A 15,972-nucleotide genomic window follows, 5' to 3' on the forward strand; every position below is an offset into this window, starting at 1 on the left:
TGATGCCAGCACAAGCTTCAGGAATTGTATCTATGGATTTGCATTTGACAAAGCCACCTTCCTGAGCCCTCCGTATTGTACAGTAATTTAGACTGCAGTAATTTAGACTGCAAAGCAAACAGAGAATGCTGCTGTGCTGTTTTAATACTCTCCTGCAATCAAAATGCAAACTTTGAACCATTTGGTCGTGGATGTGCCAAATATGGTGGGAATCGAGAAAGAGCAGGGATTCCAAATGATATTTTCTCAGTGGACCCAACTGAACCCTCTGTTGCTGGCCACATCTCCAGCTTTTGTCTTAAACATGGGATACACCATGTGGGACGCAAACCACTGGCCAGGAAGGCTCTGGATAATGATGGGTTGCAGTAAGGAAGGGCCTTATTCATTGCTACATAAAATGGTATCCTTTGGCTGCCACTATGCATAAAATTTCTAAGCTATCTTTTTCACAACACAGTGAAAAAATAACATTTTCTTTTTCTGTTTGTTTGTTTTTTTTTTTTTTAAGTTGTACTAATGCTCAGCTCTGAGTGATTCCAGCCTTGCCTTAACGTATTTTTTACCTCTGCACAGTCTTATTCCATTATTTCTACCCTGCCTTCCTTCCCCCATTACATGCAAATAAAAGCTTCCTAAAGGCAAATCCTGTGGAGTTCAGAAAACAGGCAAATTCAGATTGCTTTCAAAACACTGGTTTGAAAACTCACGCTCATTCTGGTGCCTAAAACTGAGCTGAGGTATTTTGAAAACTTGGGACCAATCAACCAAACCATTAAATAGATAAACACAAAATCTATTTTTAAAAATCCTGAACTTTAACTCTTCCACATTTCCCCCTAAAAAATAAATTAAAAAAATCTCTAAGTAGGAGGTGCTTAGATCAAAGCGATGTCGTATGTGCAACAGTTAAATCTAACTAGTCCCTGTGAAATTGTTTTTAAAGGAATACACAATGCACCTCAGCCAGCTGATGGCTTGAGGAGGACAGGGGTCCTTCCTCTCCCATCATCCCTGCTTCCCTCTGCCATGGGCAGCACACCAGAATTTAACTCCTACCCTGGCTCCTGTGGGTCAGTGACTGGATTTGGACAAAAAGGATGGAGGGTGAGACAGGAAGAAAAAGGAAGAGCTCCTTTACTCACTAGTTCACGGTGCCGTACCCCTTGGCTTTAGTAAATCCGACGGAAATGGCAACCACCAAGGCGGGGAGCCCTGTGGAAATGAAACAAGAGAAAATTGGTCATTTAAGCATATGTGCAGCTCTTCTCCTACTCAACCGCATAATATACCCCATTCTTCCCAGTGTTATTCTAGCACCATCTGTCCCAGCCTGGGTCTTTGGCAGAGACTGAATTCAGGACCTTCAGAGCCAAAAGCATGAACCCTTGTTACCTCTGCTAATGAAGTAAATGCCATCAGCTGTAATCAGCTCATATCCTGCTGTGGTCTCAGCAGTTGTGTGGGGACTGACAGTACATGCAGATGCATAAAATACATTTATTTTATTCTTGGGTACACAGGCTGGCCAGGAATACATAAAAGTGTCTCCTGAAGACGGAATATTCAGCCACAGCCCAACTCAAAGCAGCTAGCAAGGAGGAGATTAAGGGCTATGTTTGCTCTTAACATAATATATGATGAACAACCCAGGATCAAACCTCACCCCAAATGAGACAGAAAAGGAAACGGAAACTGAGTTCCCCCTATTCCAAACAGGTTCCCTCAGTGCTGGGCCGTGATCTATAATAGAGCAGGTCCCTCTAAACAGCAATGGAAAAGAGCATCAGAACATCAGGTCTTTCCGCAAACCAGGATACTTCTCTTGCCAGAGACCTGCTCCCTTTTTGTGCCTAAAAGGGGAATAAACTAAGAGAAACCAGCTGTCCTCAAGAAGACACACTTCATTACGAGTGTTGTAAAAGATGAGCAAGTTACTCTGTTGCTGGGATGTCACAATGTACAAAGTACAATTTATCTTCAGAGCGTGGTGAGCTAACAGTACCAGCATGGGATGTCATTTCAGGTGCGTAAGGGGGTGAAGCTACGGCCTTGATCTTACTGCCAGAAGCTCCCATAAAATTAGAGTAAGGAGTACAAAGAAAACCTGCTGGTTATTGTGCAACATGCTGGTTATTGGCCTAAAACTCACAAAAAGTTCTACAACTGTTGGGTCCTTGAACATCTAGGCACAATCAGAACTAGCAAAAGACACTATATCTTACTAATAGTCTTCTAATCCTTCTTATCCCTGCCACAATAAACTGCTCAAGGATCTATGGAAGAAATTGGGTACTTTTCTGGTTCACTAGCCCCAGCCCAGCTCTCCCCTGTCACTAAAGAAATGCCTGGATATTGGCTAGTAACATCTGGTTCTTCAGCTACAGAGGTCTCCATGTGGCTTTTTATAGCCCTCCTCCTTGTGACATGATCAATTAAGCTGTCTCAACGCTAAAGATTGGCAAATCCCATTAAGAATTAGCAGGATCAGTAGCCAGCTAGGATTACTGCTTCTTGACAAGACCTTAATTTGTGTGCTGTAGAGGTCACAGCAGGTGGCTGCAGAAGACGCTGTAGATCGAAGGGACGTGCAGGCACACCGTCCAAACAATAACCCTGCTGGCAAGGTGGTCACTCAGCAATACAAATCATCGCAAGATTGATTAATAGTGAGGATCCGCAGCCAGCTGGGAAGTGTAAGGCCAAGTTGGCTGGAATATGCAGCATTTGAGAGTTATCATAAAGGGAAGTGTTTCTCTTCCCGTATGAGATTTCCAAGCACAGCTCACATTTATCAGTCCAAACCCAACAGGAATTAGGTTTAAAAGATGCTTCTTTTTGTTTTCTTTTCTTTTATTTTCCTAAATTGACTACTGCTCCTCTTGCTGAGCCTCCTTCACACCTCATCTGGATACCTGCTGTATTCACTACGATGCCATCAATATGGCATCCCATGGCAAGCACTCCAAGAAACCACATGTGAAAGGACTTTTTCAGGAGTATAACTTGATGCAAGAGGCCCTGTGAAAGACGAAAGTTGGCTAAGGCTCCGCCAAAAATAGCAACTTGTTCTTCGCAAAGTGCTCCTCTTAGATGTGATAATTATGCAGAAATACAGACTCAGGCTGTGAACTCATCAGCTTACAGGGACTGGCATGTACTAAGCCTGGGTAGGAGCCCCAGCTTTTGCTGAAAATGGATCTGTACAAGCAGCGTTTACTGAAGGTGGTAGCTATGTCATGGTAGCTAAGCCAAAGAGCATCATAATGAGGGGTGCTGTACTCTGTACTCCTCCGCCTTGGGAGAGCTGTTAATGGTCTAATCACAGTTAGATGTGATTAGATTGGGAAAAAAAAAACAAACCAAAACAAAACACTTTTAATCTATTTTTTGATTATTTGAAAGAAAGTTATTCCTAACTGGTCTGTTCCATATACTGTGTGTGGTTTCAGCCTCCTAGGCGGGCACTCATGCTACGTAGACACTGGCAAGTATTTGGGGGCTTTCTGCTAAATGTGAATTCTATATTCACAATTCCAAATAAATGCATTAGAAACCTGTTTTGAAGAGTTTTGGGCTGCCAGGTCAGAGGAGAATTAGGTCATGTGTTCATCATGTCCCACTAGAAAAGGTTTTTTTGCTAATAACTACCGAGAGCCATAACCGTTCTGAACAACTGAAGACCCACTCAGAGCCTGACTTATGGCAGAATTAAAAATCCAGTTGTAGAAACTATGACATGGTCATAAAAGACTGACAAAATTATTTCTTCTTTACTGGGGCTAAATATGATGACTGAAGTGTTTCTAGGGAACAGTTTGTCTGTTCTAAATAATAATAATAAAAAAAAATTCTAACTGCTAAAAACTCTTTTCTGGAAAGGCAAAGTTGCATACCCAAAAGGAGAACAAAAAAACAGGGAATAAACCTCACTGCTGATCAAACCCACTGTAGCTTCAACGAGCTACAGCTGACAGCAGCTGAGAACTTGGCAAAGACGTCTAGAACAAGGGCTTAGAGAAATGCTAATATGCAAAGGGGGAAAAGGGGGAGAATCAGCCCATGACAAAGAGAATTGGGCTAATTATTTCAGATTACGCTCTTTAAAACATATTTTCGGCCTCTTTCCTCTTAGAAGTGCCATTAATCCCAGCTCTACAGCTGAAGTCTAGAAGGATGCTAAATATCGGAAATTCTCTTGCTGCCTTAATAGGCAAGAGTGTTCTTCATTCTTGTCCTAACCTATTCCAAATGGTCATTATGCCACATTTATCAGGCAGTACATCCTAGCTCAGAGATGACTACATTTTACTAGCAGTGCAAATTATGCTTCTACACATGTAGAGTGTTTTTTTTTTTTCATCTGTACAGACTACAAATGTGAATGTCGCCCGTCCAAAATTCCCTTGGCTAACACGCCCATCTGTCCCAGCCTTTATAAATCAGAAAAATCTGTTTTTATTACCTGGAAAAGCTATTAGTCTGTTGCGTTCGATATCCCTGATGCTCCTTGAAACACAGAGTGTTTGTGTATAAACATATGCATGAACACACGCAAGCGCATGCAGCCTGTGATTTGCACATTCGTGGCTATACTCCTCCTACACACAAACACTATATTTCAATAACACAATTTATTTTCTATCGTAAGCAAAATCTAGGAGTGAAAACTTAAAGGGATGCAAGTGCTGGAACGAGGACGGCTCTTGATGTGCCAGAATAAATCACATCAGGGTGCTTCGTAAGCATCAGAAATATCTTGCCTGGGGTGAAATGCTAGACTTCAGTAGTAAAACGAGACACTAATACAGCTCAGACACACAACGCTTTCTCTCTTCCTTTCGCTTTTTTGCCTGCTCGCTTTTGAGCAACTTTTTGTTCAGTTGCTCCTTTCAAACGCACGCTTGTTATTGCTTTGAAAGCCCAGGTTATGGGTTTGTGTTTGTTTTCTACTACAGAATGCATCATTTAAGGCTAATAAATTAAACATACGGAAGAGGCGAAGGGAGAAAAATTAGTTACAAGCATCTGCACCAGTCTCATAGTTTATTTGTCTACGAAAGGCCCTGCTGCCATGGAGACAGGATTTCAGAGCTTGCTTCACTCCGGGTCGCACATGGAAAGAGACAGCGAGCGAGAGAGAAACGGGGAAAGCAAGAAAGAGACCCAAACCCAGGAGAAACCAACCCCAGCACACCCTTTGAAAACTCAACTCATCTATTTTGTGTGACCCTTGGGTGCGCTGGGCAGCAGGCAGGACTTGTGGCTCTTGCTCACGCTATTTTTAACCGTCTCAGCCCTTCTTGACACCCCCAAAAGGGTTGCAAGCACCCTCTGCCAAGCTTTCAGCAGAACATAGAACCATAGAATCATTTAGGTTGGAAAAGACCTTCAAGATCATCGAGTCCAACCATTAACCATGCCCACTAAACCATGTCCTGAAACATCAGTCCCTCTTGTAGCCCGGACCCTCTCTGCTCCTCATCGCGAGGAGGGGACGACGTTTCCCCCCTCCACACCCCGGGGGGAAAAGCTGCTTCGCAGACCCAGGATCCTCACCCCATCCGAGACACAAGAAGCGCTTGCGGATGATGCGGTTCCGTAACCGGCCCGTCACGGCCATGTAGGACTGCCAAGCCTCGGTCAGCACCCAGCAGAAAGAGGAGAGGAAGAAGAAGTGCAAGAAAGCCGCCACCAGCGTGCATATCACCTGGAGAGAGGAGGAAAGGAGGACACGTGAGAGGAGCGGCAGGCGGAGAGAGCAGCGCGTAGGAGAGCAGAAGGCGGAGGGAGATGCTTCCAAACCAGGCTCTGGAAGGCAAGGTCATGGAGATCAGGACACGAAAAGACACTTTAGGAGGAGGCAGTCTCCTCCACGAGCTTCGACCTAGCAAAGGACCGAAGCATTTGCTTCAAATTTAAGTACTGTTTGGAAATCAGCTGCTCTTAAACATGAGCTCTAAGATAAGCCCGTGGTTAACACTTTTGCTGAAGTCTGAACCCGCGTCCCATGCTGGTGCTTTCTTGGCTTCAGCAAGATATATTTATTTTCCAAATGATCAAAACCATTGCCACGATCCTTTCAGGGAGGACGGAGCAGTTAGTAAGCCGTGCACTAATCTCAGCTCAAAAGGTTTGCAAAGCACCATGTCGTTGGCAGCCGAGCCATAGAAATGAAATCAGAGGAAGGCAATTTAGAAGGTGTCCCTGCCAGGGAAGGATCGCTCAGTGAAAGAGTTAAGCCGTGAGAGACGGGTAAAACCACAGCTGCCAGGGGCTGGTAAGGACTGCAAACATGAGTGGTGATAGTTGTTCAAGAGCATATAACTACTAGCAGACAGAGGGAAAAAAAAAAGAAAGAAAAAAAAAGAAACCGCATTAGAAGGTATTTCATAATGGTGAGCTCTACTACTTGGTGGGGAAAGCTCTCAAGGGAAATGCAGGGAGCTTAAGCCATTTAAAATTAAACTGGGGAAAGTACTAGCAAATGCATTATGAAGAACAATCCCGTAGTGCCAGGGAGATGGACTGGAAAGCTGACAAGCTCGTCTTTGTTTTTAACTCAGCAAGGCCAAATCTTTTACTGGTGCAAATTGGTGCCGCTCTGTTTAACTCTGCCAGAGCTGTGCTTAATTTCCACCATCTGCGAGTTGGAAACTGTGAATCAATGTACTCAAGACGAAAATGATGGAAAGAAACTTCAGTGGCTCCCAAGGAGAAGGGAGAGCAAATAGACTTTAAAAGTGACTCTGGATGAAAAAAATGGCTTAAGGCATTCAGGGCAGGGGGAGGGGGAGGTGTATGATGAAGAATTTCTCTGCTTTGAGTTATATCAGGAAACACGGACTTTGGGTTTACGGTCAGTGAACCTTCCTCCTTTTTCATCCACCAGCATCTTTTAACACGGAGCTCTCATGCACGGAGTGTCTTTTATCATGATTTTATCGGATTGCTCTCGATTCATACACTGGCACAAACCGCCGTTATCAGAGGTTGTGAATAAAAGTAAGACTGTGTTCTTTGAGACAGGAACTGTCTTTTTGTTCCATATTTGCATTTGACACCAAAACCCTTGGTATTCTGCTTATAAATGGATTCTGGATGACAGTTCAGTACAAATAACACAGCTCAATATGATAATTTCAAGTAATTTTCACATTTTAAAAGAATCTTAAAAAGGTGGTTGCTATTCATCAGCTTACAGACCTACATAAAACAGTTACAAACAGAGGATGCTTTCTCGAATGTATTTTAAGATACTGTTATTTTAGAACCTTTTTTTTTTGGCTAACATCGGATATGACACTGTTCATTTTACTGTTTTGATTTTGTTCTGCACCAACACAGTTCTGCCCAGTTTGCCAGCAGTTTGTAAAGGGGAGAGAAAAACTTTGCTTTCCAGTTTTACACCAGAGAGATACATTTTCTGGGTATTTTTTCTCAGTCAGCTAGTTTTGATAGAAAGAGAAGGAGAAGAGAGGAGGGGAGGACAAGAGAAATATGCGTATCTCAGCTGGGCCAATATAAACCCATTGCCTCAATTGAAACCAGGCTGTGAACTTGGCCAGCTGATGGGCAGGCACGTATTTGCTTCTGCTACCTCCACTGCAGGTATTCCCTTCCTCGTAAAGAAAAAAAAAACTCTCCAAGAAGGCCTAAGCACAGGGATAAGATGTCCCGAGCTGCTGCAGAAAGATCTAGCAGAGCTTGTCAGTCTGTCAAGGCCATTAGCCGTTGTTCTCCTTCAAGAGGAGAAATCCATTTCCTTGCAGCACGTAGCCATGCCTTTGAGATATGGCCAGTTCATGCAGCATTCCTTTCTTTTGTATCACGTTATTGCTGACTGTAATTTTTTAGCCTTTTCCCAGGCCTTTCATCTTCAAAAAGCTTAGCAAATCCAGGCGTGGAATCTTGCCTTTGAGGTTACACGGATGGAAATCAAGGGAGAATTTGGCATTTCCAGGGAAACTAATACTATAGAAGTTCTCCCAGAGTAACTGCAATTATAAATCGATCACCAACATTTTAAAATGTTCCATTATGAATAACTGAATCTGAATAAATTCCTAATTTACACTCCTTCGTCTCTTCTTTGTATAGTTTTCTTTCTCTGTTCCCTGCCAGAGACTGTTTACTCGATGGCTGAGCGGAAATCCAAGAATAACGTTTCTATTTATGGTGTTTCATGCATATGTATGTGCAAAGAGCTAATCTGCTTCATGCAATTGCAGCCGGGAGCTTCGAATCCCCGCTAACAGCTCTGACAGTGAACACCCAGAGTAATGTGAGAAAAAGCACGAGGGAGAACCTGGGCTCACAACTGTGCTCTGAAGCGGGTGGGAGAGGATGAAGACATCCACCTCCTGTCCTGCGGTGAAGAAGAGTAACCAAAGAGGAGGTCCAGCCATGGTTTGCCATGTTGAGCATCCCTCAGTGCTTCTTTCTATGGAAAGAAGCTCCTAGCACACACTTGAGGCTGCAGACAACGCACCCAGGGGAAACGAGAACTTAGCTCACCCTTTCTCCACCTCTTGCCCCATGAAAATCATGTTGGACATGAAAGAAAGTTCTGCTTTGTGAAGTTAATTTCTGAAGGCCACTTGTTTAATAGGAGCAGAGCTGGCTGGCTGCATCTCTCCACACTTCTCTACACACATCTGACTCCAGCAGCTGTAAAGCTTTCCCTAAAACATAACCTAGCCCTAACCCGAAGGGCCCTCCGTAGAAATGAGTCTCTGTGATTCATTAAACCCTGGGGCTTCTCTGCAGAAATGCTTCCAAAAGTGACAGCATGATCTGGCTGCCAAAGTAGAGGCTTGAAAAAACTGGCTGGTCACTGGTTATTGTTAATTAAAAACTAAATTTTGACTTCTGCCTGCGACTTTGGCAGCAAGAATAGTGGAGGACACTTCTTGCTTCACTTTTCTGCTTAGCGGAGTTAGGATGGTTGGAGCACTTGGGGAGATGGGAAAATATACCACAGGAAAATACCAATGATGAGCAGTGATTTGTTACGCCAGACACCAACAGAGAAACTGAAAGTACTTTAGCTGGAGAAAAGTCATACAGGCAACACGCGCCTCTCCAGCTGGGTCTGTAACATGGGAAGGCATGTACGTGCAACCAGTGCATGTAGCTTGAAAATCCACATTACGTCTTGCCTTTACTGCTCGAGTCACACTGTGATCTGCAGTGAGTCCCTCACAGCCCTCGGCTCTGCAGCGTGCACAGCGCATCTGGCAACACTTCCTACCCCCAAAAAAGGTAGTTTTTGTGGCTGTGTTTGTTAACATCTGCCAAGCACTTTAAGCTCAGAGTATAAAAGTTGCTGAGATGATAGGGGTTTTTTTTTTTTAAAGCCTTTTCTCAATCTGTCTTTCTTTGTAATTTTTGGAAAATAAAATGGTTAAAGCCTTGCAAATAACCATGTTTCTTCACTGTGCCATGTGCCAGCTACTCTAGGCAGATATTCAAAAATATCACATTGGTTTTAATCAAAGCCCCGAGGATGCTGACAAATTATCAAAGAGAGAGCGAGAAAGAAAATTGAAATCTGCCATTTAGTTGTGTCTTTGACATGTCGCTAATTAACAGATGGAGGAAAAATAAGGAAGCACTGCCTGAATGGATCATTTCAGTGCTAAATCAGGGGAAAAAGCAAACAAACAAACAAAGCCCGACTGATCTCCTACCTTATTCCGAGTCTGGGTCTGTCCGATCAGGATGAGAGCGTTGGAGGAGATGATGGATAGGCAGAAGTTGATAAGAATGACAGAGCGCTCTGAGCGAATGTACCTGCAGCAAGAGAAGAGGGGAAGGGAGATCCACCCTGTTACAACTTGCATTAAGTTACCTCTGAAAAGCATCAACCAGGTGCAGGTTGCACTGGGCCAGGCTCTACAGAAGGCCATGGTAAGAGATTGCCCATTTCTTGCAGATCTTGTATGTTAAACAGACAAGAACAAGGGGAAAAGGGAGCGGGGAGAGCTTGGGTGTAGTGCTCAGCCCACAGATCTCTCCATCCTCCCCCGTCAATGCTGGAGTTATGAGCATGAGTCAACAAACTAGGGGCCAGCCTGGTCCCAAGCCTGAGCCGCTCCTAAACCAGTAGAGTGCTGCAAGTCTTCTTCAGCTCTGCTTACTCGAAAGGAGACTTGAAAAGGAGCTTGAAAGAAAACATACAGGCAACACATGGAAAGATTCCCAAATAAGAAGAGCCACAGGCATGCTGGCGATGAAAGCAGGTTACGAATGCATGCACCTTCACAACAAAGTGTTTGTGATTCAGCATTCCCCTTTGTTTAACCTAACAACCTGTCCTGAAGTGAGAAGTATTTGTGGCTTTTTTTTTTTTTTTTTTTTTTTTTCCCGCAGACAGAGAGGTTTAACGCTTCTCAAAACTAGGCCAAATACGTAACTGCAGCTGTGGGTCTGGGACATTAGGGATCCAGGTTAGGAAGCCGTTGCCTTCAGCACCTTGCAGCAGCAAGCTATTTGTCATTTCTCATATGCAATGTGCAGCACAGCACCAACTTGCTGCTGAGGTTATGTGCACGACAATTAATTCAAACCACTGGCTACGGAGGAAAATTTCTTTGAAGGCACTTTTATGTACCTAATAAAATTAAAAAGGAATTGCAAAAGTGCAAGTCCTCAAGGATTGACTCAGGACCTGACCATACCAACACTCATACACGTGAATAATCTCAGTGATTCGGCAAGTGTCCTGCCTGAATACCAGATGAGTGAAGAGTAGAAACTGATGCTTACAGAAATTAGAAACAGATCTATTAATCAACCAGCTCATCCCTGGAGGCTAATGCAGGATTATTTCCTATATTCCAGCACATCAACTATTTATATTGGGAATTTAATTTCATTAACTAATTTTAGCAGGAGTGAGTTGGTCGTGCTTTGGCTGCAGAGTTTTAAGTTTCTGACTAGGTGGGCAGGACAAGTTTACTGCATGCGTGTGTTCTGCCAAGGGCAGATCTGTGCTTTAGACCTACTGAAGGCTGCAAAACTTTGATTTTAACTTCCCTCTGAGTTTTACCTTCAGACAAACATGAACGTTGAGGATATGCTTTCCTGGATACAAAAAAGTCACTGATGCAAAGTAGCCTGAACTTATACTTAGTCTGTTGGAAATCTGGTTTATAGGTAGTTCTCCCTGAAACTCACCCAACCCCAGAACAGACTATAAAATTTAGGCTTCCAGCTCAGCCAGAAACTGGGCTGACTGCCTGCAAAATGAGCCTCTGGTTCCTTTCATGGTCAATCTGATCCAAAATTTCCCCTTTTCATCGGACTCAATAAAATGCTGTGCATCACCTGGATCCTATTCCATTTGTGGCTGGAGGGTACCGAGCCATCGATCTATCTATGCTTTGATTGTGTGAAGTAAAATATCAAGTCTCCAATCAGCAGCTTCTAGGGGATAGAAAGGGAGATTTGGAATCTGTCCTGGTGGGAATGAGATGTAATAAATCTGTGTAGCAACACTATGTTCCAACTGGCATTAGCATGCACTTCGCAAGTCTCTGGTCAAAAAAGGTAAGAAATTAGTTGACCATAGTCTGTATGTGAATGTAAGGGAAGATAATCCAGCTGTCTTCAGACTTTTTCCCCCCTTAAACAAGCCTCTCCTTTCTCCACGCTTCCCTTCATGCACTGAGAGTCCATCCTCTTCCCCAGATCCCTGAAACTCTAAAGAATGAGATGTGGGTTGGCAACATATAGAATCACAGAATCAGAATAATTTAGGTTGGGGAAAAGCCTCTCGAGTTCCCAGTCCAATCCTCTGCCCAAAAAAGGGCTCATTTCAAAGTCAAATCAGGTTTTGAAAATCACCAAGAACAGAAATGCCACCACCTCTCTTGGATGACTTGTTACAGTGCTTAACTGCTCTCATGATGAAGCATTATTTTTCTTCATATCCAGCTGGATTTTTTTCCTGCTGCAGCTGGTGCCTCTAGAACTTTCGCTGTATACCTCTGCAAGTTGTTTGACTTCTCCGTAATTCTTCCTTAATAGCCTACTCTTCTCCAAGCTAACCAAGCCTTGTTCCCTTTGTCTCCTTTTACATCATGTTCTCCAGTTCCCTAAACATCCACTGGACTTGCTCCAATGTGCTGCCACCTCTTGTACTGGGGGAGTCCAATATTGGGCACACTTTTCCAGATGTGGCCTCAAGAGAGTCAAGCAGAAGGGAATAATCTGTTTCCTTCACCTCTTGACTATATTCTTGCCTATATAGCCCAATATAATGTTGGCCTTAATTGCTGCACGGGTGCACTGCTGATTAATTTCTAAATCATGGCCCACTAGGACCTGCAGAGACTCCCCTGTGGAGACTTTACCAAGCCAGTCAGTCCCCAGCCCATCCTGCTCCACGTGGTTATTCTATCCCAGGTGCAGGACTGTGCCTTTGTCTTTGTTATACCATTTCTCCAGCCCGTATCTCCAGTTTGCTGAGGTCCTTCTGAATGACAGTGCTGCTCTCCAGCATATCAGTCACTCCTCCCAATCTGGTGTCATCCACAAACCTGCTGAAGGTGTATTTTTCCCTATCATCCAGGTTGTTAAAGAACACATTAAACAGTATTGGCCACAGTATCAACCCCTGCAGATGCAACTAGTAACCAGCTCCTGATTAGGCTTCAAACCTTTGAACATTACCCTTTAAGCCCACATGAACTCCACCCAGCTATTAAGGCACCTTAAAAGCCACCAATACAGTTCACAGTTCCCTGGTCTGGATACAAAGGTGTTCTGGGAGACTGAGTTAAAGACCTTGGTAATGTCAAAGCGTACACCACCTACTTCTGTTCATTGTCCATGTAATCAGTCATCTCATCACAAAAGGGAAACAGGTCAGTCAGGCACAATCCGCCCTCAATAAATCTGTGCTGTCTATTCCCAATCGCTTTCTTGTCCATCATTTTGCCTGGAAATAACCTTTATAGCTACTTGCTCTTCAATCTTCCCAGGGGCTGTGAGTAGGCTGACCAGCCAGGAGATCTCTGGATCCTCCTCCTTGCCCTTTTTAAAGATGGGTGTAATATTTGCCTTCTTCCAGCCATCAGGAACCTCCCCAGATGACAGAGAGTCGCTCCACAGTAACACCAGCCAGCTCCTTCAACACCCTCAATGCATCCCATTTGGTCCCATGGACTTGCAAATGTCCAGCTTACTTAAATGGTCCTCAGCTCTCTCTTCCCTGGCAGCGGGTAATATTTTCTTCCCCAGATTCTGCCGCTAGGTACAGAAACTTGGGTGCCTGGGAGCAAACCTTGCCAGTAGAACAAGAGATGAGGGCACTGCGCACCTTCACCTTTTCAACTTCCTTCTCCATTAGGCTACTTGTCCCATTCAACACTGGGCCAACACTTTCCTGAGTAATCCTTTGGTGCTGACAGACCTACAGAAACCCTTCTTGATGCCTTTCACATCCCTTACCAGTTTCAAATGCAGCTGAGGTCTGACCTTCCTAATTCAATCCTGCATTCCTGGGCAATGCTTCCTCAGTCCTCCTTGGTAGCCTGACTTGGCTACCAAACATTTCCTTGTTATGTTTCAGCTCAAGCAGAAGTTCCCCCTTATGCTAAGATGACCTCCTGCCTTGCTTGTTTTTTTCCTTCCATTTCTTCTTCTCCAGAGCAGGATGCTCCACAGAAAGATATCACCATTACTATCCAGACCCCCAAAGAAGTCAGGAACTCGTGTCAGAGAGGGAAAAAACTCAGAACTTGATGGGTTTTGCCAAAGGAGAGATCTCCAGCAAAGGCAGATCTACTCCAGGTTGCTGTCTTGCTACCCCTTGGCTGATAGACGGACTCTGCCCACTTATCAAAATATGCTGTATTCGGCATCCAAAGCAGGGGAAAACTCACTGCAAATTTAAGGAACTTCTGCTCTGGCCGGGGTCCTGCAGGATGTGGAGAAGCCCTGTGCAAACCGAGATAGATGGAGAAGGTGGAACCCCCCCCCCAGTCTGTCTCTCTGTCCCCATTCCGCTCCCTTCCTCTCCGCAAACACTGAGTCACTCTTGCTTTCTCACTGTGTGTACACACATCCTTCTCCGTGCAGGCACTTACTCATTCCTGCTACCTCCCACCAGGGCCACCGAGTGCCTCAGCGTCTCCGGCAAAGGCAGAGCTCCTGGGTTTAAAGCAAGCGTTAAAAGCCCCTTGAGAGCTCATTGACAACCACTAAATCAATCCTCAGACTTCGATGGGCAGGGAGTGAGAAAAGCTTGCGCTGCTATCTTTCAGCGATACAGCATTCACCCAGCCGCCGCCAGCGAAAAAGGTCTGCCGTACCCCACATACTGACGGGCTGGTGGAAGAGCTGTTCGATAGCAGGCATTGATCTCCATGCTATGGAAAGGTCACCGACTCCAGAGGCTGCTGAACCGCAATGAGTTTAGGGATGGAAAACACATCGGGGCACTTGAAACACCACTGCGTCAAGGAGCTGCTCGAAAGGAGTGGTACAAGCCCAAACTTAGAGAAACACGGTACTAAGTCATTTCACCTGTTCTGACCCTTGATTAGTTCCTTTTCTCCCCAGTTTTTCGTTTTCATGTCACTTTTCAAGAGGGAAGATCTTTTTCTTTCAATTCTCCCTCTTTTTCCACCTGGGTGGTGGAGCACGTGGCCCACACACAGATCGTGTCTCTAGCTGTGACCCAGGACAGCCACTTCTGAGATGTAACAAGGTCATCCCACTTCTACGGCCCACTGTGTCACTGACCTCTCTGTTGAGACTGCTAATAAGGCCAGAGATACACCATCTGCAGCAGAGTTTTTGCAACCATCTGTCTACTGGGAACTGGAGTGAGTCCACCAACAGGCCACCAACAGCCGTCAAACAGAAACAACGTCCAGTTTTCAATGAGACTGTGCCAAGTTGGCTGTGTCTGAAGCGATCGCTTGCATCAAAAAGCTCACGCCGTTCACGCCGATGGCTGAGTAGGTGCCACTAAGTAGCAACCGTTATTTGGGGGTTTTGAATGGGAAGCGGAGGGTAAATTCGTTTCCTCTCTGATATGCAGCCCAAAGCTGGGATCACCTCCCTTTTACTCTACCCCCTTTTCTTTACCATGTTCCTTTCCCTCTTTCTCCCCTGCCCTTTCTTTCTGCTTCCCATGTATAAACAAACCCTAGCTGGGCAAAATTCTGGGAAAGTTTCCAGATTGTCAGCCTCAGTGAGCTTATTCATCAGAAGTGTTTCATACTCAGGCTGAGTCTATGTATGCATGCTCCAGATGCCTTTGTCCAGAGGTCTGAATGGGAAATTTCCCGGCCAAAGCTCCCTGAAACAGCTGAGCTCTGGTGAGTGCTCTCCACAGAAGACCAGGCAGCTAGGGCATGAGGAGTTTCTCCCCTGCATGGTGAAAAAGAACCACTTTGATACTGCTCCTCTATTTTTGCAACAACAGCTGGAATAATACTGCTGATCCCACTTCTAAGCATTCCTCCAGCTGTTGTCTATCAGACTACATAACGTCTAGGGCAAAACGAAGTGGGAGCCGGGAGATAATGTTGACTTGAATATGATGTTCCTGAGACCATTGATAGGACAGCACATTCATGTCCAGCAGCTATGCCTAAAATAAAAAGGCCACACAGAGTGCTCAGGGCTCAGCCACGGGAATGCTGTGAAGTTTAGAAAACATGAAAACATGATCTACAGAGAAGAAATGAAACAAACTCAGCGCACCAGAGAGAAATTTTAGAGATCACTTGATCATGCTTTACAAATATTTACACAGAGAGACTTAGGATAGAGAGCCCTTTAATCAAGATATAGCTGGTCTCAGGATCACTTGGAAATGCATGTCCATCCTTGGCTAGCTCAGAAATGCCCATTCAAGCCTCCCATAAACATGTCCCCCCATTCATGCTGATCATTTTGGGCATAGACATAACGCAAAGGCTGGAATGAGAAATTAAAAAGAGTGTATTTTAA

The 15,972-nt window shown here is 44.6% G+C and overlaps 1 protein-coding gene across 13 annotated transcripts in view; it reads right to left on the reverse strand.

Moving 5' to 3' along the window:
* The window catches only part of ADGRB1 (adhesion G protein-coupled receptor B1), a 285,424-nt gene that overhangs the window by 51,862 nt on the left and 217,590 nt on the right, over positions 1 to 15,972 (reverse strand). For all 13 annotated transcript variants that reach the window (XM_030011701.1, XM_030011703.1, XM_030011695.2 and 10 more), the window contains 3 exons: positions 9,693 to 9,795; positions 5,560 to 5,710; positions 1,146 to 1,215 (listed from right to left, as the gene is read on the reverse strand). In XM_030011701.1, coding sequence (XP_029867561.1) covers positions 1,146 to 1,215; positions 5,560 to 5,710; positions 9,693 to 9,795 — 324 coding nt within the window. The remainder of the gene's footprint in view (positions 1 to 1,145; positions 1,216 to 5,559; positions 5,711 to 9,692; positions 9,796 to 15,972) is intronic.

Source organism: Aquila chrysaetos, chromosome 4, assembly GCF_900496995.4.
Source record: "Aquila chrysaetos chrysaetos chromosome 4, bAquChr1.4, whole genome shotgun sequence".
Taxonomy (NCBI): Eukaryota; Metazoa; Chordata; class Aves; order Accipitriformes; family Accipitridae; genus Aquila; species Aquila chrysaetos.